The sequence below is a fragment of the Eublepharis macularius genome, chromosome 19 (assembly GCF_028583425.1).
Source record: "Eublepharis macularius isolate TG4126 chromosome 19, MPM_Emac_v1.0, whole genome shotgun sequence".
In the NCBI taxonomy this organism is placed as follows: domain Eukaryota; kingdom Metazoa; phylum Chordata; class Lepidosauria; order Squamata; family Eublepharidae; genus Eublepharis; species Eublepharis macularius.
In genome coordinates this window covers 7660976-7684767 of record NC_072808.1, presented here as the reverse complement: position 1 = coordinate 7684767, position 23792 = coordinate 7660976, and the positions used below count along the sequence as shown (strand labels likewise).

General features: G+C 46.4%; 3 protein-coding genes across 4 annotated transcripts in view; 1 reads left to right on the top strand and 2 right to left on the bottom strand.

Annotated features, from left to right (window-relative positions):
* The first annotated feature begins 556 nt into the window (after nucleotides 1–556).
* Nucleotides 557–5477, top strand: LOC129346346 (zinc finger protein 787-like). Of its 2 annotated transcripts, none has more exons than XM_055003694.1 (3): nucleotides 557–643; nucleotides 3279–3397; nucleotides 4179–5477. In XM_055003694.1, exons 2-3 carry the CDS (start codon nucleotides 3322–3324, stop codon nucleotides 4982–4984), a joined length of 882 nt encoding a protein of 293 aa, XP_054859669.1. In that variant the 5' UTR covers nucleotides 557–643; nucleotides 3279–3321; the 3' UTR covers nucleotides 4985–5477. The 2 variants fall into 2 exon arrangements, with proteins under 2 accessions (XP_054859669.1, XP_054859670.1); XM_055003695.1 differs by lacking the exon at nucleotides 557–643 and adding an exon at nucleotides 2605–2681.
* Nucleotides 5478–7231: 1754 nt separating this feature from the next.
* Nucleotides 7232–12242, bottom strand: PFDN5 (prefoldin subunit 5). The gene is made up of 6 exons (XM_055003556.1): nucleotides 12104–12242; nucleotides 11075–11177; nucleotides 10143–10174; nucleotides 9232–9306; nucleotides 7731–7836; nucleotides 7232–7642 (listed from the first exon to the last, which is right to left on the bottom strand). Exons 1-6 carry the CDS (start codon nucleotides 12173–12175, stop codon nucleotides 7563–7565), a joined length of 468 nt encoding a protein of 155 aa, XP_054859531.1. The 5' UTR covers nucleotides 12176–12242; the 3' UTR covers nucleotides 7232–7562.
* A 1527-nt stretch (nucleotides 12243–13769) lies between these two features.
* The window catches only part of ESPL1 (extra spindle pole bodies like 1, separase), a 40135-nt gene continuing 30112 nt past the window's right edge, over nucleotides 13770–23792 (bottom strand). Inside the window, exons 23-31 of the mRNA XM_055003596.1 lie at nucleotides 22924–23051; nucleotides 22698–22820; nucleotides 20933–21085; nucleotides 19975–20148; nucleotides 19142–19246; nucleotides 17546–17661; nucleotides 17284–17367; nucleotides 16466–16624; nucleotides 13770–14234 (exon numbers count right to left, since the gene is read on the bottom strand). Coding sequence (XP_054859571.1) covers nucleotides 14033–14234; nucleotides 16466–16624; nucleotides 17284–17367; nucleotides 17546–17661; nucleotides 19142–19246; nucleotides 19975–20148; nucleotides 20933–21085; nucleotides 22698–22820; nucleotides 22924–23051 — 1244 coding nt within the window. The 3' untranslated portion in view covers nucleotides 13770–14032. The remainder of the gene's footprint in view (nucleotides 14235–16465; nucleotides 16625–17283; nucleotides 17368–17545; nucleotides 17662–19141; nucleotides 19247–19974; nucleotides 20149–20932; nucleotides 21086–22697; nucleotides 22821–22923; nucleotides 23052–23792) is intronic.

Sequence of the window (23792 nt, the reverse complement as noted above, 5' to 3'; positions counted from 1 at the left end):
AACAGCCATTTCACCAGGGGACTGAGATTGGTGGCCTGGAGAGCAACTGTAATTCTCTCCAGCCATCACCTGCAGGTTGGCAACCTGAGATTGAGTGGGAATTTGAACTTGGCCCTGACAGCTGTAGCCACACTAGATATTTGCAACTGGATTTCCCTGCATGGACAAGCCAGTTCCAGCTTCAACTGCAGCAGCGCAACGACGGCGCAGTATCCAAGGGAGGGTGGACGCCTAGCGCTCTAACCACTACACCACCATTGCCAGAGAAGCCTGCAATGAATTCGCCTCCAAACCGGTTCCCATGACTGAACAAGACCCCCTTCCCTAAAGAAGAACGAAACCTACCTGCCTGCTTTCTCTAGCAGTACAAATCTTTCTCCCTGACCCTAGCACTGTATTTTTCACTCCCAAGAAAGCAAATTTAAGGCTGTGGCAGCCCGGACCATAGAGCTATCGTTTCCTAGCGATCACCAGGAAATTACAAGCAGAGGAGGAGGAGGAGGACTAGCGGATTAAATGAAACCGGGACCTTCCTGTTCCCAGCAGCCCCCTGAGCTGAGAGTTGAGCTTCTTGCAGTCGTTGCTAAACCCTGGAGGGAAAAAAAATAAACCCAGAGCAAAGAGGATCTTTTTGCTCCCTTCTGTAAGTGAGCTTGTTTCTTTCTTTAATGCGGGGGTGGGAGAAAGAGGAAAAAAGAGGAAAAAAGCATTGCCTGCAGGAAGTAATTTGGAGATGGGATTGGGCTGCGGGAAAAGAACATTCAGGGACACATTATTACCCCATCCCCTCCACCCTACAGGCTTTTGCTGCACCTGTCTAGGTGCAATGCAAAGCCTACCCGGGTGCAATGCAAAGAACTGCAATGGTTTGTTATGCCTTAGTCATCTCCATCCTGGGAGATCCCCCCCGCCCTCCTTGGTGAGAGTTGCCTTCTCGTTTCTGCTGGCCATGCCAACTGGCCAATTTGTTTTCTATTTTGAGGGTGGTTGTAAAAGCTGCAGGACTTCAGAGGCTGAGCTGCAGCTGTTTCCCTCCGGGTGACTGGCTGTTTTTTTTTTACTCCCCAGCACCTGCTCTCTTACATTGCTTGGCCACCCCTTCCCCTCCCCACAAGCGACAGAAGAAACGGTCACTGAAAAGTGGTGATGACTCGGGGGTATCTCAGGGCCGAGCTACAAGTGACGAGTGACACTTGAACGGCAAGTGTATTCCTCCCTGTTCACTTGCCCTCCACTCGATCCACTTGCCGTTCAAGTGTCATTCGTAGCTTGGTCCTCAGTGGCAAAATCTTTAGCTGACATTACAGAAGGGAGAGAAGAAAAATTAAGGACATTTTTTTTAACTTACCTTTTTGATTTTCAGCTGTAACATTATGCAGGAATGAGGAACTCAGAGATGTTTCAAATTGCTGTCCCTTAGAATGTGTATTTTTAAGTATATGACATTTTCAATATTCAGTGGAGTTAGCCGTGTTAGTCTGTAGTTGCAAAATAGTAAAGAGTCCAGGAGCACCTTTAAGTCTAACCAACCTTATCGTGGCATAAGCTTTTGAAAACCACTGCTCTCTTCATCTCCATGCATCTGATGAAGAGAACTGTGGTTCTCGAAAGCTTACTGGACTCTTTACTATTTTCAGTATTGTACATCTGTGAGTACCTGTAACAGAAGTTGCCCTTGGGGTGGGGCTGCATCATGTTGAGAGATCTCTCTCTCTCTCTCTCTCTCTCTCTCTCTCACACACACACACACACTAAAAACCTGGTATAAAACAGTTGTAGGCCAATAAGTGCCTCCTTGGTGAGAAGTTTTCCTTTACCAAAGGACGAATGTTCTTCCCTTCCTGACTTATTGCCTGAGGTATAGTGGAATCTGTTGCCTCAGAAATCTTTTAAGAGCAGGTTAGACAAGCGCTTGCTGGTTTAACTTCTTAAGATAGTTGGCCAGAGGGATTTTCAAAATCTACATTGAGCTGAGATTAGTCTTTTATTTATTCACAGGACTTCTATTTGCTCCTTAGATCTCCCTGGGAGCGAACAAAATTGCAATTAATTTTATGCATGAACGGAACTATAGAACTGAAGTGATTGCAATCCAAGATAAAATTTGCGAAAGACAGGTTCTATTATAAGAGACCCCAGAACAAAAGCAGCTGCCGTGTGAATAGATTTTGGGAGAGCCGGGTTCAAATCCTGACTGCCTACCTGTAGCCCACTGTGTGACCTTGGGCTAGTCACTATCTCTCAGCTTCAGAGGGTGGTTGTGAGGGAAAATTCCACTTTTTTAAGAGGACCCTTTGCCTTGAGCCTTCTTTAGATGCATGTGGAGATTTGAGATGATGTTTTTCTTGAAATATAACATGATTTGAGCTCCTCACCACATGGTACCAAAGGTTTAGCAGGGTTTAAAATACTGTTACGTTCCCTTCTGCTCTGGACCAGAATCATTATGCTGTACATACTATGGGCAGGATATAACTTGGCCTGGGCCTATCTTGCCAGCTGGTTACGAGGAGTAAAGAGTGCCTCTGAACATGGGCAGACTGGATGTTTGATCATCACTGAGTAACTTTCACCCATTTGGGCAGGGCTTTCAGATCAAAGAATGTGGTTTCCAAATCTTGAGCCCCGTGTCTTCTGTAGAGAGGCTACCTTCTGTCAAAGGGAGGCTGTGGATGAACTAGGTAAGGTAGGCCTTCTGGGTCTTTCAACAGAGATAGATAACCTAGAATAATAGCTAAAGGAGAGGCTTTGAGAGCTCAGAATATTTATTTTATTTTTAACCCGCCCTCCCCGCAAATGGGCTCAGGGCGGGGTACAGCATTGGTTAAAACACAACTTAAAATCAATCATAAAAAACAGCAACAGATAAAATACTGTGCCCCTTTCGGGGCAACCAGCGGGAGTGGACTCTCCATACCCCTTGTAGAGGGAGACCGGTGGAAGGCTCGGCAATGATGGGCTAAAATTAGCCTCCACCATATGCCTGGCGGAACATCTCTGTCTTACAGGCCCGCCTAAATGACACAAGATCCTGGCGGGCCCGAGTGTCCTCAGACAGAGAGTTCCACCAGGTTGGGGCCAGGACCAAAAAGGCCCTGGTAGAGGCCAGCCGAGCCTCCCTAGGGCCAGGGACCGCCAGTAGATGTTTTCTGGTTGAACGAAGTGCTCTCTGGGGCACATACAGAGAGAGACAGTCCCTTAGGTATATAGTGGCTGTCTAGTTCTCGAACTTCCTTGTTTTTGACTGCACAAGTGCTTCTCAATGTCTTGCATTTCAGCTCCTGTCAGCAGTGGGATTCTAGCTTGTAAAAGTTCCCTGAGATGGAGGGTGAAGACCCAGGTATTGTGGAGATACACGACTCAGATGATAGCGGGATTGTGAGAAGAGTCTACATAGGTGAGAGGCTTGGTCCTAGTTGGATGGATGCGTTGATAAACCTTTTAATGCTGTTGGATTGCACGGTCCTTTCCTTAAGATAATACTCTGCTTTGAACCGTGAATCCAAAGGCACTTACCCCATCCTTAGATGGAATCCTACAAGCTATCCCACAGGAATGCCGCCTTCATTCCCATTTGCAGATCAACCTTTCTCATAAAGATTATACCTTGTTGTTGAGCTGCTGTAGCTGATAAGGGTGCTGAGCTCTTTCACAGGAAAGGGAAAAAATGTTCATTTTGCCTCCAGTCTGCAAGTGCAGAAGTTAGCCTGAGTGCAGGCACGGGTGAAAGTAGTTTCTTATTGGTGCTGTCTCTGTTCGTTTGCTCGTGCAAGACGCTTCTATAAATTGGACAGAATATTCTTGCCTTCTCCCGTCCCAGTGCATCTCACCGATTCCTCAAAATGTTGCTCTTCTGGATACAGAAACAGCATGAGAGGCAAATCTGGAATGGGGAACTAATGGGAATTACTCAAGGAGAATTGCAGAGGGGGGGAAAGGAGGCATGAAAGCTACCAGTTAGGCAGCACAGCCCCGCTTGGGTTGCATAAGACCCAAAGCCTGTGAATATTGGCATAATGCATATAAGCTGTGCATTCAACTGTTGATACAAAATTTGAATCCTGGTTGCTTAGTTCAGTGCTTAAGATTCCTTTGTGGAAGCTGCAAGTGGCGTTCACCTGGCCTGTAGGTTTCTGTTATTTGTGGCTGAACCAAATGGGTCTCTTCCTCCTTTACAGCTGACAGAGATGGGGCAAGTGAGGGCGAAGACTTTCTGGAGCACGAGCTCAGGCAGACCAGCTGGAAGGCAGGTTCACAACGGGATGGTTCAGAAGTGGAAATGCAACAGAGCCCGCTACCCCCTGGTAGTTACGGTGACAGTGAAGTGGCGGTAGCACCCACGGGGGTCTCGCGTTCTGGCAAACAGCGCCCGTTCATCTGCAACGAGTGCGGCAAGAGCTTCAGCCACTGGTCGAAGCTTCTACGGCATCAGCGCACACATACGGGAGAGCGTCCCAGCACTTGCTCCGACTGCGGCAAGAGCTTCTCGCAGAACTCGCACCTGGTGCAGCACCGGCGCACCCACACCGGCGAGAAACCCTACGTCTGCCGTGACTGCGGCAAGAGCTTCAGCTGGAGCTCCAACCTGATCCAGCACCAGCGCATCCACACAGGAGAGCGTCCTTACACCTGCGGGGACTGCGGTCGCAGCTTCACACAGAGCAAGAACCTGGCGAAGCATCGGCGGACGCACACGGGTGCCCGGCCGTTCCGCTGCCCTGAGTGTGGCCGTGGCTTTGCGCACACCGCGGGTCTCGTGAAACACCAGCGCCTGCGCCATGACACTGACTCCCCCATTGGTCACCCTTGCCCTGAGTGCGGGCAGCGCTTCCGAGCCCCTTCTGAGGTCGAACGTCACCGGGTTGCCCACCATGGTGTCGCCCCCTCTGAGCCCTTCATCTGTGTGGAGTGCGGAGAGTGTTTTGCTAAGAGTACCACGCTCATCCGCCACAAGAGAGTGCACAAGCCAATCTTTGTACATTGACCTCTGCGGGATGGGACACGCTGATCGTGTATATCCAGACTTATAACCTGTAGTCATCAGATTGGGGTACAAGGAAACTCTTTGACTCTAGTCTGGGCTTTCCTTGATCAAATCAAAGGCCCCAGTGGGAGTAACAAGCAAACCCATTGTAGTGAGAAGGGGAGGAAGAGATTTGGCTGCGAGCATGCACTTCGCTCACACAGTGGGAGAGACTGCTTGGAGCCCAGATAAATTTGCCTCTGGCACAAGATCCAAATGGAGTACACTATTCTCACCGACCTTCTGAGAATCAGCAAGGCCTGGGCCCTATTGCTGTATATAGTGTGGGGGATATTCTTCAGGTAGAAGCCATACTAGAAATCTACAAGGGGTGGATGGGAAAGAGATCCACTCTTCAATCAAAATAATCTTTGGTCAGTCTTGGTTGAATTAGGTTGCTCCTGGAAAGAACATGGATTCTTTGAGGCCTGAGATGGGCATTGGGAAGGGGGTGGGGGAAGGGGAGTGAGGAATCAAGAGAGAGGAAAATCAGTCTTGTGAAATAAATGTTTTCTGACTCTCTGTACCTTGATGGGCTAGTCTTTCCCTACAAAAATTATTTCCATGTTTGTACTGTGGCGCAGAGTGGTAAGCTGCAGTACTGCAGCCCAAGCTCTGCTCATGACCTGAGTTCGATCCTGGCGGAAGCCGGGTTCACATAGCCGGCTTCAGGTTGACTCAGCCTTCCATCCTTCCAAGGTCGGTAAAATGAGTACCCAGTTTCCTGGGGGTAAAGTGTAGATGACTGGGGAAGGCAATGACAAACTACCCTGTAAAAAATCTGCCAAGAAAACGTTGTGATGCGACATCCCCACCATGGGTCAGTAATGACTCGGTGCTTGCACAGGGGACTACCTTTACCTTTTTTTTTTTACTTGTGTGATGGAGGAGGCTGGTCAAAAGGCAGCAGAAAACTGATAACATTCTAAAGCACTGCTGAATGTGCATTGAAGATAAGGCTAGTAGGTGACTGGTGTGGCATCAAGAGGGCAGGAAGAAAACAAAGTGGTACTCCGAGGCCTAAAAGCTTCTAAGCCCATAGGCTGTTTATAAACGGCATAAAGTATGGAAAAACCTGCACATCTGAGCTTCTATTCATTTTGAGTTTTAAAGGTCAGGGATGGGGAGCCTGTCATAGGAAGCACTCAGGGAGCACAAGGTATGTATGTTAGAGGACTGAAGAAAGTGACGTGCCAAAGAAGGGAAAAGTCGAAAAGATGGGCGCCAGATGCACAGAGGTGTTGCTAAGGGGCACCTAGACGGGCTAAAAGAGAAGGACGTCCAGGGCAGGTCTGAAGTTCATGCTGAGCGTATGGGTCAGAGGACCTGAATCCTCCTCCCCTTGGTAGTAGACAGTGCCCTAAAGTCAGAGTTGACTTATGGCGACCCCAGTGGGGTTTTCATGGCAAGAGACTAACAGAGGTGGTTTTCCCTTGCCTGTCTCTGCAGCTCTGGCCTTCACTGGAGGTCTCCCATCCAATTACTAAACAAGGCCGACTCAGCTTAGCTTCTGAGACCTGACGAGATCAGGCTCGCCTGGGCTGTCCAGGTCAGGGCCCTTTTCCCTTTACTTCACTGCTTTATGTAGGTTTCTCCCTGTACAGTTCCAAGGCTAGAAGTGAGCCATCCTAGAAGAAAAAGCCTTCAAACGACATAGAACAAGTGAGGATGATAAAATTGAGGAAAACGCCACACTCGGAGGCAACAAACCTCTCAAACCCAGTGCTAGGAGGCAACAGCAGAAGGCCTCGGCCTCTGTGCCCTGTTGATGGCAGTCTAGAATAACTGGTTAGCTACTATGAAAGGAAGGATGCTGGGTTAAATGGGAAGTCTGATCCAGCAGGGCTCCTTATGAGAAAATGAGACGGAATTTGTCTGCAGCAACTGCTGGGACTCCATTTGGTATTTTTTAGACTCTCCAGAGAACAGAAATTACACTAAAGGTGCAAACCTAAGCACGTTTTCTACAGCATAAGCCTCATTAACATCTCTGGAATTTACTCAACAAGCTTAGGATCACGGTGCTGCTCAGTAAACTTGAAATGAACACAGTAAGGATCTAGAACTATCCTCCATTCCACAGTGGCCTCCCCCCCCCATTACATCTAATGCAGCATGAGCTGGCCGCCCCCATAACCCAGTTCTTCATACTCACCACTCAAGTTTCTGAAAATCACCCGGATGTACCAGACAATCCATGAACAGTACTTGGTCTGCAATCCCACTTGTTTATTTTGTACAATTCCATCTTCAAGTGACAAATGTTTTCACGGGGGATTAAAATTAAGAACAACCCCACATTACAGCCGGGAATACGACATCCACCCCAGGGGCTACCTGAAAGCTCACTGCTTTGAGCAGAGCAGGTGTCGGTGATATTAAGCCTAGAAAAGCTTGAAACATTAGAATTCCCATCTGTGTTCAAGCAAAGAACACCCCCTCCCTCCCTCTGCTGCTCCAAGCGGCACTATCTTGGGGTTATGTCACAAAATGTTGAATGCTAAAGTGCATGGGAGCACATGGGTGGCTTGGTGCTTGGCTAGGCCTTCGCTGCTGCTGTTTGGGAAGCCCCGACTGCTGTTAGCTGCTGGATCTTCTGGCTCATCGTTTCCACCACAGCTGCAAAGGAGAAGAAACAAGTCAAGAGCTCACGCTAGTTGTTGCCGCAATGACCAGCTGACAATATTGCCAGTTCTAAGTGCCTCACCTTGCTTCATTGCATGTTTCTCCTGCAGCGCCGGTTGGATTTTCTCCATCTGTTTTGTCAGGAAATCGATCTTTCTCCTGAAAAAGTCTCGGGCGTCTTCCACAGACTGCAAAGACGAAAGAAACCGTGATGAACACGTGTAACATCAAAATGGAGTTCCTAATCGAGAAATGCTAAGCCCAAGTCCAGCAACCAGTTTGGTGTAGTGGTTAAGAGCAGGGGACTCTAATCTGGAGAGCCGGGTTTGATTTCCCCACTCCTCCACTGGAAGCCAGCTGGGTGACCTTGGGCTAGTCACAGCTCTCTGGAGCTCTCTCAGCCCCACCCACCTCACAGGGTGTTTTGTTGTTGTGGGGATAATGATAACATACTTTGTAAACTGCTCTGAGTGGGCATTAAGTTGTCCTGAAGGGCAGTATATAAATCGAATGTTATTGTAACCAGTAAAAGAACATACTCAGGACCACATACAGTGCAATCCTAAAAAGAGTTACTCCAGTCTAAGCCCATGGAAACCAATGGGCTTGCACCATTAAGCCCTTCACATCCCCACCATACTCAGTTATGGTGGCTTTGCCCTCCCTGTCCCTTTATATGCCAGTGGACTCTTATTATGTAGGGATGTACCCCAACCCCCCAAGTCACAACCAAACACTTTTGGCTTCCCTAGAAGCTTTTCAGTGGAACCTTCAACTTTAATTTGAATTTCACATAAGGTATATTTCCGGGGCAACTTCAATCATCCTCGTGGAAGCCGTTTCCCAGCAGAGGTAGGCAGTGCGGTCACAGCTGAAAAAAATATGGATCAGCCCTAACACTGCAGAGGTTAGACAGCAGCCTCCGTGGTGCCAGCACAAAGACTTCCCATGCTACTGGTCCAGCCCGTGCAGCAAGCCATTTACAAGTGTTATATGTGTGACTGATGCCGGCAGTAATCGGACTGGAGCATTTGCTGACAAGCCCATCTTCTCTCCAACCACCACTCTTCTTCCTCACGTACACAGGAAGGATGCGATTCTGCACTTTCACTAGTGGCAGAAATCTTTGGTGCAATTTACGAGTGTGTGGCGGTGAAGAGTGCCCTCAAATCACAGCTGACTTATGGCGACCCCCTCCCAGCTGGGGTTTTCATGGCAAGAGACTAACAGAGGTAGTTGGCCATTGCCTGCCTCTGCAAAGGTCTTCGTTGGAGGTCTCCCATCCAATTACTAACGAAGGCTGACCCTGCTTAGCTTCTGAGATCTGATGAGAACGGGCTCACCTGGGCTATCCAGGTCAGGGCAGTTAAGAATTAGCTCAGTAGAATAGTATAACGGTGTCATTTCTTCCCCCACCCCAAGAATATGGCTGTAGTTCAGCAGTGAGACTCCAACTCGAGTTCACAGCAAAAAACAAAGGAGGGGCAGACTGTGACGGGCCACAACATTACTGCTTCCCTAGACAGCAACTAGCTTAGACAGCAACATCAATTTCATGCAAACCTGGAGCAAGGGTGTCTTACCTTTTCTACATAATAACCGGTCCCCACGTCTATTAGCACCTGGCCAACGTCAGAGAGTTTTCCAGGGACATACATCTGTACAGGACCGTTAAGGAAATGCACAAGAACCAGAAAGAAGCCACATGGGGATGGAAGAATTAAATTTCTGGCTCAGGGACAAAGCAACCCAATGACTGCCGCTCATATATGGGAGCCAGACTCTTTTTAAGTAATCCGCATGTCTTTCCATAGAAGAAAAATGAAAAACACGTTTCTAGCCCTGAAGGTCAGGATAAAACAAAATATGAAAGTTCAGAAAACAATGTTATATGCGTGTGCCCTATGCAGTTGCTGGCACATCTGTGCTCCTATCCCCTTACTCTCTTTACCAGACCCCACCTCTTGACAAAGTACTTCAATTTCTGCATCCTGCCCCCTAAAAAAATCCTGGGGAGTCATGCAGGTTACACTTAAGCAGATAAGCAACATTCACCCTGAGCAAATCATGTGGCAGAAGGCGGCAGAATCGCAGGCAGAAAAAACTTATCACCTAGAGCAAAGAAGTAAAGGTAGGCGTTTTTTATTTGCAAAAATCCCCACACCTTTGGAAGCCTTCCTTACTCTCTGCTGCACATCAACAAATATTGCTCAGCAAATTTCTTTCTTCAGTACAAACAGAGCTAAGAGGCACTCCAGAGATGCCTAGCGTTACTCTCTTGGCCTTAAAAATATCCACTTTTAACCCACTTTTTAATCCCATATAGTTGAAGCAATGCAAAGAGGCCTTGTGTTGGTTTTCAACAAAACATGGGTCCAGGTACTCTGCTACACATCAACCCCAGTATCAAACGGACAAAAAGGCTAGCGGCAGAGGGAAAAGTTCAGCATGTTTGTGGTGCTTTCATCACTTGGCCTCCTTGTGGCAAGGATACGGAACTGGAGAGTGGGACGAGCAGTTCTTTACCTAATGAGACAAAGAGAAGGTGTTCATTGTACAGAGAGAGTCCAGTAGCACCTTCAAGACTAACCCACTTTATTGTAGCATAAGCTTTCAAGAACCACAGCTCTGATTCAACTGTGGTTCCCGAAAGCTTATGCTACAATAAAGTGAGTTAGTCTTGAAGGTGCTGCTGGACTCTTTACTATTTTGCAACTCCAGACTAACACAGCGAACTCCTCTGGATCTACTGTACAGAGATGCACCAAAGCTGTTGCTCACAAACATGCCTTAGGTTGCCATTAGTCGGGGGGGGGGGAGAGAATGTCCTGTCTCTTTAATTAATAGGAAGATTCCAGAGAGTCGGGTGATCTGCTAGATCCAGAGGAGTTAGCTGTGTTAGTCTGTAGTAGCAAAAATAGAAGAGTCCAGTAGCACCTTTAAGACTAACCAACTTTACTGTAGAGAATCACAGTTCTCTTCTTCAGATGCAGGTGATCTGCTGACATCACGTCCAAGTTTTGGGCTGGATGTGAGGTTGATGCATCATACGTCATGATTTACACACACACACACACCCCACACACACTGTTCTCCCACTGGCCCACAGGCAAGGTTGGGCCCAGCGAAGTGGGAGAATAGCCACCAAAACTCGGCAAATGGCATGCTTGTTGATTACAGAGTGCATCATCCCCCAAAACTTAAAAATTTTAAGATGCAGGATTCTCTTCCCTATCTCCATTTTGCTCTTCTAAATTGTCTGGAAAAACGTTAAGATATCACCCATGAAAAAAAACCAGTCATTCATACATGTTCCTTATTACACTTTGCTATTTTATTTTTTCATGGGTGTAACCTACTTTGATTTTGGAACTCATACACATACCCAGGCTACCCATTTCAAATATTGAAAAGTTTGTCACTTGCCTTCGTTGCTTTTGTTCAGTACAGTCAGACAGTCCTTTGCTTCCACATACTTTGTCTGTACCACTTTCAGTTGAGCAATGGATGAAGAAAGGAACTCCACTTCCTATAGTCAAGTCAAGTCAAGTGAGCCTTTATTGGCATATAGCAACAATTCAAGTTATCCACTTACAAAAAGAAAAACAAGGTTAAAAGGATACTACATTACATATACATAAATACATCTATAGCTTATTTCCATGATATCCTTTGACGCCACTTTGAAGCAGAATGGAGAAACTTGGCCACCTTCTCGGTGACGTCAGGAAAGGAATCGTTCAACAGAGTCAGAGCAATCCCTCGTACTAGCTAAAACAGATTTTAAATATGTTTGACAAATACCAGCATACAAATGACAGTTCAAAAGAACATGTGTAATGGACTCAACACACTTTTGTTCACATAAACAGCATCTAGCTGAACAGGCTATCATGTTAAATCTGCCATGTAGAATAGCCGAAGGGCATAGCATTGCACCTGGCCAAAGAAAAGGCTCTACAAAGTTGTGGTATCTGCAGGGAAGAGAACAAAATCCACAGCTTCGACTTGTATTGTGCATGAATCAGGGATTCTAAAACGCCACCAGTGCAGTAATGGTTTGGGCCCCTTTACCATACTGAAATCCAACTTGATTTCATGACGAACTCCACCATGGTAGGGCGGAGGAGCTGCCCAGCAAGAAAGCAGGAGGAGTTATAATAGGGTTGCCAGTCTCCAGGTCGTGGCTGGAGATCTCCCGGAATTACAACTGGCCTCCAGTTCACCTGGAGAAAATGGCTATTTGGGAAGTGGACTCTCTGGAATTATGCCATGTCAAGGTCCTTTCTCTAACCAAACCCCACTTTCTCCAGGTTTCACCCCCCAAATCTCCAGGAATTTCCCAACTTGGAGCTGGCAACCCCGTTATAAGGATGCAAACAGCTCCACCCGTTAGCCGTTCATGCCCACGCGGGGCAGGCAGCCGGGGAGGAAGGGAGGGCCGTTGCCTCTCACCTGGTCCAGCTGGCTCTTCAGCACCTCCAGCTGAGGCAAGGACAGCTCCGAGATGTTGACTTGCTGCGCCATCTTGGCTGAGAGACCGAGCGAGCAAGGACGCCCCTTTTCCCCTCCGGCTCAAGGCAACGCCGGGGTCCTCTCTAGGCAAGAAACTCTATGGTCAATCTGCCATGGTTACGGAGAGGAGACTCCACCCACTTCCTGCTCTGGAGGGAGGGGAGAACGCGCGCGCAGCACGCACGCACGCCCAAAGTCCTAGAGAAGTAAAAGTTTGCGCACGGCCAGCACTTCTGGTTGCGATCGCTCACTACAGTATAAAGGGCTAAAAGATCGATCGATCCAGAGGAGTTCGCCAGTAATTGCAAAATAGAGTCCAATAGCCCCTTTAAGACTAACCCACTTTATTGTAGCATGAGCTTTCGAGAACCACAGCTCTTTGTCAGATGCATCTGACAAATGATGAAAGCTAAGACTAACCCACTTTATTGTAGCCTAGGCTTCTGAGAGCCACAGTTCTTTGTCAGATGCATCTGACGAAGAGAGCTGTAGTTCTCGAAAGCTTATGCTACAATAAAGTGAGTTGGTCATAAAGGTGCTGCTGCACTCTTTACTATAAAAGAAGATAGCCAGGTTGCTATTTTACACAGCAGCCAGGGGAGGTTCGGGATTGAGTGGTAGCGCTTTGTTGGACGCTGTTCCTTCCTCCGGACCCCATGCTCATTCAGGATCCTTAAACTGGAGGGAAGGGTGTAAATGGGAATCTTGAAAGTTGAATTTTAATGGGTTTTATCTTCCCCAATTCCCCGTTCCAGAAATCTTCAGATATTTCCTAATCTAGAGCTGGTAACCCTAGTTATATCTATCTAGGTAATCTAATTAAGAGGAGATACATTTCTGTTAACGTAACACAAAACAAAAAAACTCCAAAACAATGCAATAAAAATGTTAAATGACACTTCAGAATAAATAAGGCCCACCCTCTAAAATTACTAGGTGGACTGGTCCCCCCATGAATTCCCTAAATTCAAGTTCAAACTAGGTGAGACATTCTTGACCAGCTGGGCTTGTGTTCTTATTCTCCATATACATGAGGAGCTTTCGGGGTCAACTGGTAGAGAGGATCCATACCTGGTTAGACCAAGGGAGATGGGTTTTCCAGTGCATTTGTCAAAGCCCAAGAACTTTATAATAAGGCAAAACACCTGATTTCATTGGGTTTAGAGTAGAGTAACACTGTGCTGTTAGGGATTCTAGCAATAAATGCACCAGGTTTGATTGAGAAAGGCTCAGGACTCTTTGGCCCAATGCCTCTCCCCGCAACCAAACATTACATGTGAGATAGACAATAGGACAGACATCCTGGGCTGCCTGTGGTCTCTAAGGTGCCACTGGACTCCTATAATGATTTTTGTACATCAAACAAGCTAAAAGAAGGTTTAAAGACATGCTAAACCTGCAAGTACAGGCAAGCAGATCCAGACGTCTGGTATGGTGACCTTCTTGTTACCCAGCACTAGTTCTCTGATTCATGCTCCAAAGACAGAACTGTTTTGTTTTTTTAAAAGAAATCCATGACTCAATACTTTAATAACATTAACCTTTATTTAGTATTTTAAACATTAAGACACAAAATAGATTTAATAATTTACTATACAATCTCAGGAAACGCAGTTCATATACTGTACAAATGTTGCATGTTTCAAGAACACTGGATAGGTTAAAAACACTTCCCCCGCAACAGGGCAACACAGGCCTCCCTGTAGAAGACACACAGCAAGGCAGAAATGGATGAGGGAAGCCAGTTCACAAGAACCAAATGTTTTCTCTTCTCTCTAGAAGTGATTTCCGGTTTTGAAGCCGCCCCAAATCAAGGAACGACACATTCAAGCCCATCAAAAACCAAGTATTGTGCCCTTCCCATGTTTCCTACTGCAGAGAGACCGGTAAACCATATGCTACGGGGGCAGCGCCAATCATGTATCTGAGTTTGGGAGCTTGGCGGGACTGTATGAGATACTGGAGCAGAGGAGATCCAGACCCTGCCTTGAGCCAGTTCTTCAAAAGCGCCGCCATATACCGATCAATGTCTCGGTCAGTCACATCCCAAAGGTTTCCCACAACGAGGGGGCTAGGAGACGGGAGAAAACACACACACACAAAATTAACCGCCGAGAAGTCACTTTGAGAATGTATTTGAGAAAGTGATTTCTGCTTAGTAAACTCCACAAGTAACTGAGGGTTTTTTTTGCCTAATCTCATTTTTGCAGCGAGGCAAATTCTCGTGAAGAGTTCCTGCATATGAGATTCTGCTTTGAGTCAATGACAAGCATCTTACGTTTTTAGAGTTACAAAAATCAAACAAAATGCCTTCCCTCTAGAACTGAAAGGGGCCAAAAGGCCATCATGCTCAACCCGCTAACATAATGTCCACCACAAACCCCCTGCCTCAACCCGATCCAGACTTCTTTCTTGTTAGAGTCAGTTTGGTGTAGTGTTTAAGAGCGGCAGGACTCTAATCCGGAGGGCCAGGTTTGATTTCCCCACTCCTCCGCTTGAAGCCAGCTGGGCGGCTTTGGGTCAGTCACAGCTCTCTCAGCCCCACCTACCTTACAGGGTGATTGTCCTGAGGATAATAATAACATACTTTGTAAACCGCTCTGAGTGGTCGTTAAGTGGGCAGTATATAAATCAAATGTTATTATTTTCCTCCCTTTACTTTTAACTTTAACTTTTATTATCGAGGCCTTTGGGACTGCTTAGTCATCTAGCCCTTAATAATGGTGATGCCGGGGACTCAGGGCGCCACCTAGCGTTCACTTGGCCTATGATGAGGGGATTATAGGCTTGAAGAAACCACACAGTAGGTTTGAGGAACACAACAAGGAGAAACAGGTTTATTACACTGGGAAAGGCAAATTGCAACTTCTTCCCAATTCAGCCAGCTAGATGAAACAGTGCTGGGCCTAGGATTTATTTATTTTTATTCCTCCCCACATTTCCAGCAGGCTCAGGGCGGATTACAAAATAGGAGGTGCTTTATCCTTGAGAGGTACACTGTTACATGTCGTGTAACCACAATAATCAGACGGATTGGTGCTTTTACACTGTTCTTAATGGCACCCAAACTCCTGCCTGTCAAACACAATAACTATACTCCCTGTTGGCCTCCCCTGCCTAGTCCAGGAAACTACCTAACTACCTAACTCTCTTCCCTCCCGAACTCCAACAGTTTTTTTCTGTTGGCGGTGATCAGTTCAGCTCTCCACTTTAGAGTTCCATTTCTTGGCGATGCGATTGGTCAGATCTAACCAGGGAGGGCAGAACCTTCCGCTGTCCATCACAGCCCTCTTCACTGTGTAAGCCACAAATTGCTGCAGAAAAATGCTTGCAAGGGACAAACTGCTACATGAACTGTATAAGCCAGTCAGGCTATGCCCACATACTGATCCCTAGCCGTTCCCATCTGTCAAGAATCCCTAGATAAGAAAAACCAGTTAGCTAAGCTTGAACAAACTCATCTAGTTTGGGATGTCTCCCCACAGGAGTTTAAAAGCGGTACAGACAAAAATGTGTGAAAGCAGAAGACGGTCTGACTGAACTGAATAAAAACAATAAAGTGACAACTTTTAAATCTAAAATTGGCATGTGCCTGTGTTCCAAAAACGGAAAATCAAAAGTGGGTTATGGCAATGGGGGGAAAAAAAACCCAGCAGTGTAATTCTAACAATATAAAGTTGTGTGTGTCTTCGGTGCTTTTTCGTCTTCTTGCATGGGAGGTGTCAAACATTTTGACCTGCTTTTCCTTAGATCAGCACATCCCCAAACTCTTTTTGCTACCTGGGGTAGGTTTTTAACTATGGTTTAAAACCGAGGGACGTTTTCTTACGCTCAAAAGGATACAGATACAGAACTGGTACCAGGCATCCTTCTTACAACAACAGGAAAAGTCCAGGTTTGTAACATTCCGCCCTCCTCTTTGGCCTGAGGCTGAGTCTAGGCCCTGGAGATGCTCCTGAGAGTCATATATATAAGCGCCTCTGTAAGACCGTCTTCTGCTTTCACACATTTTTGTCTGTACCACTTTTAAACTCCTGCAAGGGAGACGTCCCAAACTAGAGGAGTTTGTGCAAACTTAGCTGACTTGTGCAAACTTGTGCCTCTTTAGGGCATCCCTCTGTGCATACACGGATAGGTCAATGCTACATGGGATCTTCATGCTCTAAACAAGCCAAGAGCCCTCTTGTGGCTCACCAGTTTGTAACCCGCCCCCCCCATCCCTAGATATGAGGGGTAACAGATCACACTGATCCCACGTCTTGAAGAGACAACAGCCAACGGAAGTCACCGCAGCTCACTCACCACCCTGCCAAGATGAATTTGAGAATGGTGCCAGTCCCCTCCAGGTTGCCCTGCACCACCAGGGCAGCGCTACTGCAGCCAAAGAGCAGAGCCACAGCCCTGCAGTCCACCTTCAAAAGGGAGTCAATGAAACGGGCACCTGCCCCGTGCCCGGCATAGCTAAAAGGAAGAAGAAACGGGTTGCAGTAAGTAAAATGCAAACATTTCCTTATTGAGAAGTCACAGAGATAACCAAACACTGTTAAAAGACTTCCATCTCCAGAGATGTTGATCACCAGCCCACCACGAGCAATGCTTCCCGCATATTCCCAACAGCCGGAGGAACGTCTGCTGGAAAGAACCCCATACACCCATCTCTCAGGAACAAAACCAACAGCATGGTGTAGTGGTTAGAGTGTCAGAGTAGGATCTGGGAGACCCAGGTTTTAATCCCCAGTAGGTCATGGAAACACACACACACACACACACACTCCCCTCTCTCTCTTCCCCCCCTCTCTCTCCTCTCTCTCCCTCTCCCCCTCTCTCTCTCACCTTTCCATAGCTGGGGAGAAAAGTGGGACGTCAACTAAGTAGATCAGTAAAACAAAGTACAGCTCGATCCCTCGCCGCTAGTCAGGACTTTTGGTTCAATCTAGCAAAGTTACTCTTACACTTCTAAAAGAATCTTATCACACACTCCCAGTCCCCAGCTCCCACAAAACCACAACACATGAGAGAGCTACTGGAAAGATTCACCTAATACCCCCATCCTGTCCCCCGTTAAGACTAGCTGCCTCCGGCGCCATTGCCTTCCAACCTGAGTTTCATGTCATACTCACATGTAGAGATCTCGTTCTTCAAGGGCCGACAGAACTTGGTCTGTAGTGGGGGCTGCACCCACCACTCCTGTCCAGTCAGGCTCACTACGAGACAACAGAATTAGAAGGTCAATCGAGCTGTACTTTGTGCAACTGAGCCAACTATACAAACTCCCGTTTGTGAAAGGGACACCGGCCAGCAGGCTGTGTCAGCAACCAGCCTTTCCCCACAGACCAGGAATTAGGAATCTGAGATGAGGGACCCAGGTGCACAAACACCTACCTCTGAAACCAGTCTTTGAACATCTTCTCGGTCCCAGCAAGGTTCCTCTGTGGGTTTAAGACGTAGAAGGTGCTGCCTGCGTTTAGGCCCTGATTGAAGACAGACTCTTCCCGGTGCTGAAAAGGAGATGGCAAACTGCCTTAATGCAAGCAAGAGGGGGAAAGAATGGAATTGGCGCTGCGTGCAAAAAGCCCACGTTTGAAGGTTTGCTTCGTGCCACAAAACCTCCAAAGCTACTGACTCACATAGAAAAGGGGGCACGTTTCTCATATACCATGATTCTGTTCCCCTAACTACGTTAAGATAGTCAGACCTGTAAGCTGGTTTTCAGATCACAGAATTCCGCTTTTCTTGCTTGTGATCCTATTCATTACTCCAGTCTAAGCCCACTGAAAGGAGTAACTTTATGTAAGATTGCACATGTAGCCTGAGTCTTCCCTCTCCAATAACTTTGCATACATCTATCCAGGACTTGCCTCTATGGCTCACTTAAAATCAGAATTCCTAAAAAGCAGAAGTTTATGTAGTATTTATATGAACAGCGCAGCGATTCAACCAACAGGACCTACAAAGCATACCAGTCAAATGTAAGTTAGCAATTTTCCCTGCCTTAATTCCAAGAAGTTCCCCAGTAAAGCTTCGATTTTGTTTAAAAAACATTTAAATCACATTGAGAGTGCTTTTAATGCTTCCCCCCCAGTAAATTACCCCAAATATGTATCTACTTTTGGTTGCTCAGCTCTTTAAGATCACCAACAGAGGACCTGCTTGGTGTGTGTTCCACTTTCAGGGGTGGGGAATGGCCACTAGAAGCAGGGCCTTATCAGGGGTGGCCCATCACTTGTGAAATTCTCTCCTTGTATCTATCTGTACAGCATCTGCTCTGGGCTTCTTAGGTGCCACATGAAAGTTCCCCCCCCCCCCCCCAATTTTCTGAAGTCTTTGGCAACAACACTAATTTTACTGATGGTTTTATTGCTTGTGCAACAGAACAGTTAAAATTTTAAAAAAAATTTTATGATCGCTGATAGTATTTCATCGCACTTGAAAGGGCCACCTTGTGAACTCTGAAGCAAACAGAAAAATCTGAGATTTAACGCAAAACTAAAATATAGATTGTAAACAAAATCCATGCCAAGTAAAACCCAGATCCCAGTCTAGCCTGGCCTGGCCAGCTAAAAGTTTTATGGAAGACGGACAAGCCTTCATAAAGGCAAGCCCGTTCACCAGCACCAATCTCATCCTTTGATCCAATCAGCCTATGCAAACCACCACACACAAAAAAGGGCACTGAAGCAGTTTTTACTTGTGCAGCTGTAGGTGTCAAGCAAATGAGCCAAGTCACATGCTCAACAGTAGCAAGCTCCATGTCATCACCAGTTGTCTTTCAAATGAAACGTATCCCATAGCGTTGCTACTATAAAATTCAAATCTCCTGATAGCCAACAAAAAAGGAAGGCATGCCTAGAGAGTCACTTTTGTGCAAAAGGAGACGGCTTAGCTGTGACAACATAAATGCACATTTGCTATGAAACCATCTTAGGAACAAGAAATGGGTACCCGGCGCATATCTTAGCTGGGCAAATCCTTCTTTACCTTTTTTGTAAGCGAATAGCTGAGCAGGAAACGTAGAGATGGTAATCGAGTCACTGACTGGGATTTCAGGCATGGTATGTTTTCCCACGGGAGCTTCTGCAGATGCTGGAAAAGAGAATCGGGAGTTAAAACTTCCTCAGTATCGCTAGGCCCATGAACCTCTGCGAGAGGCAAGGTGGGCGGTAAACAGAAACGAAACAGGGCTTGCTCAGTGGTGGCGCCTCGCCTGTCTGAAGTCTATTTTAGGCAGCAGGCCAATTGCCTATTTTTGCCAAGGCTTTTAATTAAGGGTTTGAGTTATTTATATTGTTTCTTTACAGCCTACTTCTGTCCTGAGAACTGTTTTTATGAGAACTGTTTTTAGGCTCCTAAATGTTTTATGCTCTGGCTGGGTTCCTTCAATTTAAATTTAAAAAAATGCTGTTTTATAATTCTGTCACATTTCATGTTCCCTGAAGCAGCAACGTAAACATTTTCTGAATAAAATAAAACACCAGCAATGGGTTAATTTGTACTGTGGCGGGCAGGGAAAAACCAGAGCCCTTTCCCAGTGAAGTCTCTCTCTTCGCCCCCTTCCCCAATATTCCCAAGCTGAAGAGAAATGGCTGGCCGCTTTTTACCTGAATGTTGAGGGATACAGGAAGTTAGCTCTGAGAAACAGTATGCCTCTTTGTGGAACACGGACTGCATACTTTGAGGGTGGCAGTCGCCAGACCAAAGGCAGCATATAAAGTGCTAATTCTCACCTGGTAGGAACACCTCGAGAAGCATATAACAAATACAACAGCTGCCCATCTCTGGTAAGGACAAAGCCAGCCAAGAGATTCACTCACCTTATCCAACACGAGAACCAAGTGGCCGCTTGATGCCTGGCTTGTATGGGACCCCATTTTGTCTACTGCCTGCTGCAGAAGGCTCTGAGCTCTGGCAGGCTGAGCCGGGCTGAGCCCCCACGCCAAATGCTGCACGTCTTCTGGGGTCAGGAGATGCGAGCCAATAAGCATCACCTGTTGGGAGAAGAGCAAAGTTCAAGGCATGCCACTTCTGGGCCAGGCTCCCCATGTGCAATGCTCGAACGGAAGGAGGGGGGAGTGAAAGAATAGAGAGAGAGCACAGCTGCAGAGACAGGAGTACCTTTGCTACAGAGCATTTTGGTTTGGGGGAAAACGGCATCTAAGTGGCAGCAACAGGAAATGTGAAAGATTTTAAGATCATGAACTATACAGAGAGGAAAGTCGAAAAGAGTCCAATAGCACCGTTAAGACTAACCAACTTTACTGTAGTGTAAGCTTTCAAGAATCACAGTTCTCTTTGTCAGATGCATCTGACAAAGAGACCTGTGGTTCTCAAAAGCTTACGCGACAGTGAAGTTGGTTAGTCTTAAAGGTGCTACTGGACTCTTTTCAAGTTTGCTACTACAGACTAACACGGCTAAGTCCTCTGGATCAATACAGAGAGGGAAGGAGATGAATTCTCCCTCAACTTTTTAAGAATTCGAGGAAAACCCAGAAGAGACGAGACAGAAAGTCACTTCACACTGAGTACAATTGACTTAAGAAGTTTGCTGCCACCATATATGGCAATGGCTTCAAGATACATGGGGGAGATGAACCGAGATGAGTTGTGAGATGAACCAAGCTTCTATGGGCAGCAGCAGTGCGCCTCTGAAAAGACAAGATGCTGCAGAAAGAAGGGATGTCTTTCATGCACTGAGCGGGGCTTCCTGGGCAATTGGCTGGTCTTTCTTCAAAACGGAAGGGCTGGGCAGCAGGGACCTAATCGACTACTCACCTTAAGCAGCGCCAGATCCACCTCACAGCCACACTCCTCAAGACGCTTTTGAAGGCTAGAGGCTTCCTGGGCCAAGCCTTTGCCCATGCGGCCTGGCAGCAGGGCACCCCTCCAGCAGCCCAACACGTCCCTCTCCAAGGACTCTATCAAAGCCTGTTAAATACAGGAAGAAAATATCACTTCAACCTGATGCAGGAGCTTTGCAACAATGCTTCTCTAGGAGTTTTGAGCAACATGGATACTATTCCATATTGTAAAGAGTCCAGTAGCACCTTTAAGACTAACCAACTTTGATGCATCTGACGAAGAGAGCTGTGGTTCTCGAAAGCTTATGCTACAGTAAAGTTGGTTGGTCTTAAAGGTGCTACTGGACTCTTTGCTATTTTGCTACTACAGACTAACACGGCTAACTCCTCCGGATCTATCCCCTACTGTGACTGCTTTGAAAAAAAGCAATGAATAATAATAACGATGTATTTACAGCACATATAATCTGTTAGATTTATTCAGTAGTTTTCTGTATAAGGTTCTATGCACTATCCATTGTTTTTTTCTATTTAAATAAAACCTATTTTTTTAAAAAAAGCAATGAAACAGGACAAATGCACCGGCCAACCCGTTAGCTAGACACAGATTATTTGATTTTTGGGATCTACAAAGAAAGAAATTAATGGCAAAAAATTATACGACAGCAGCTTTGGACTTGAAACTGGACGTTGATAAGATCCTCGGGAAATACGGATCTCTAAACACGTCTATTTCCTAGCATGCTGTTTTGGATCTTGCGACTGTAACAGTATACAGACTAGTGCAATATTGAATTATTTATTGGCCATTTCCACACACGTTGAATAATGCACTTTCAATGCACTTTCACAATCCTTTTGAAGTGGATTTTTTGTTCCACACATGGAAAATCAGTTTCAAATGTTCACTAAAGAGTATTGAAAGTGGATTATCCAATGTGTGTGGAAGCAGCCATTGACATGCTTATGAATTGCATCTATGAAATGTATTTATTGTATGTCAAGCACTAGCACTCTCTTGTTGCAGAGGGATTCGTTGTAAAGTGAGTTGCATACCGATTTGGAGGTTGACTTAGAGTGTATTATCACAAATGTGTATTTTGGACATATGATGTGTACCCATAAAATAGACACAATCTTGTAGTAAATATATATTGAAGATTAATTGGGTTCTGCCCCCATGAAGTTACAAAGCCCTTCTTCCACAACCTTAGGGGTTGCCCTCTTAGAAAAGGGCTTTGGATTGCAATCAGCCTCGTGCTCTTCATCTCTTTAAGAACTGGAAGCCAGAAGGGTTCAGCATTCAGACAGCAAACGGAGAACCAGTTTGGTGTAGTGGTTAAGAGTGCTGGACTCTAATCTGGAGAGCCGGGTTCGATTCCCCGCTCCTCCACTTGAAACCAGCTGGGTGACCTTGGGCTAGTCACAGCTCTCTGGAGCTCTCTCAGGGCCAAGCTACACATGACGAATGACACTTGAACGGCAAGTGGATTGAGTGGAGGGCAAGTGAACAGGGAGAAATACACTTGCTGTTCAAGTGTCATTCGTCATGTGTAGCTTGGCCCACTGCCTCACCTACCTCACAGGGTGTTTTGTTGTGGGGATAATAATGACATACTTTGTAAACTGCTCTGAGTGGGCGTTAAGTCATCCTGAAGGGCGGTATATAAATCGAATGTTATTATTATTAATGCCAACACTTCACCCCTTGGACAGAAACGTCTAAGAACTTCCCCCACCTTCATTCTCTTGTCCAGTGCAGTCCGGCCTAGCCACCAGTCCTCTTTTTCTGTGAGGTTCGAAATCTCTTTCTGCTCCTGCAGAATGGCGTTGAATTCACTGAGCGCCATGCTCAAGGAAACCTAAGAAATGAAAATGGCGTCATGGAGGGGCAGGGGGTGGGGCGGAGAAACCCCTTTGTGCTCAGGAGACTGCAACTGCAGGTGTTACTTCCCCGCCTCTTACTTTGCCGTGCATCGTCTGTATTTGGAGGGTCACTGGGGTGGCATCTTTCTCCAGCCGCGTCAGCAGAAGAATGTCCCCAACTGCTCCCGGCTCCAGGCTCACCAGGGTCAGCACACACACTGTTACCCCTGCAAGACAGAGACAGCAAGAAAGCTCCAGTTAAAACACACACCTACCCCACTCGGCTATCTTTTGTTTCAGAAACTCGTGATACTTAAGTGAGTGGACACCCGCACAAAATGTGCTGAGTCCAGAACATGGGTTGGATCCCACAGAGGAAGCACGAAACTAAGATCTGGGCAACTCCATTCTAGACTCTCTTGTCCCTCCTAGGAAGAGGAATTGGGAGGGTTCACATCCTAGCTCCACATCCAATCAAATGTCTCCAGTAAGATGTCTTGCAAAAAATCTAGACAAGGCGAGGGCACTCTGATCTGCCAGTTTGCTTTAATGTGCCACATGCATTAATTTAGAGGGCATGATTTGAGTTCAGATGTTTTGACCGTATGATACAGGTTTGGGGTACTGCAAGCTTTGTGTGATCAGTTTCAGCGTTCTGCTACACAAGAAGTCCCCAACATGGCACCTGCTGGCGTCTTTCCCGACACCCACCAAGGGTCTATAGAAAGTGAACAGGACCAGATAGGCATTTTGCCTAGCAGGGCTTCTAATTGGCTGTGTAGATTCTTATGAATTTTGCTTTAATGGCAGCTGCCCATCTCAGCATAAGGATCTTCACTGTACTACTAAAGGTAAGTTATGTGTATGGAATATTTTAAAACAATACATTCATTTTAAAACGGATTCCGTTTTAACAGAATTTCAACCAAAAAAAGTTCTCTGACATCTTTCAGTTGGCTCTGCCTCTT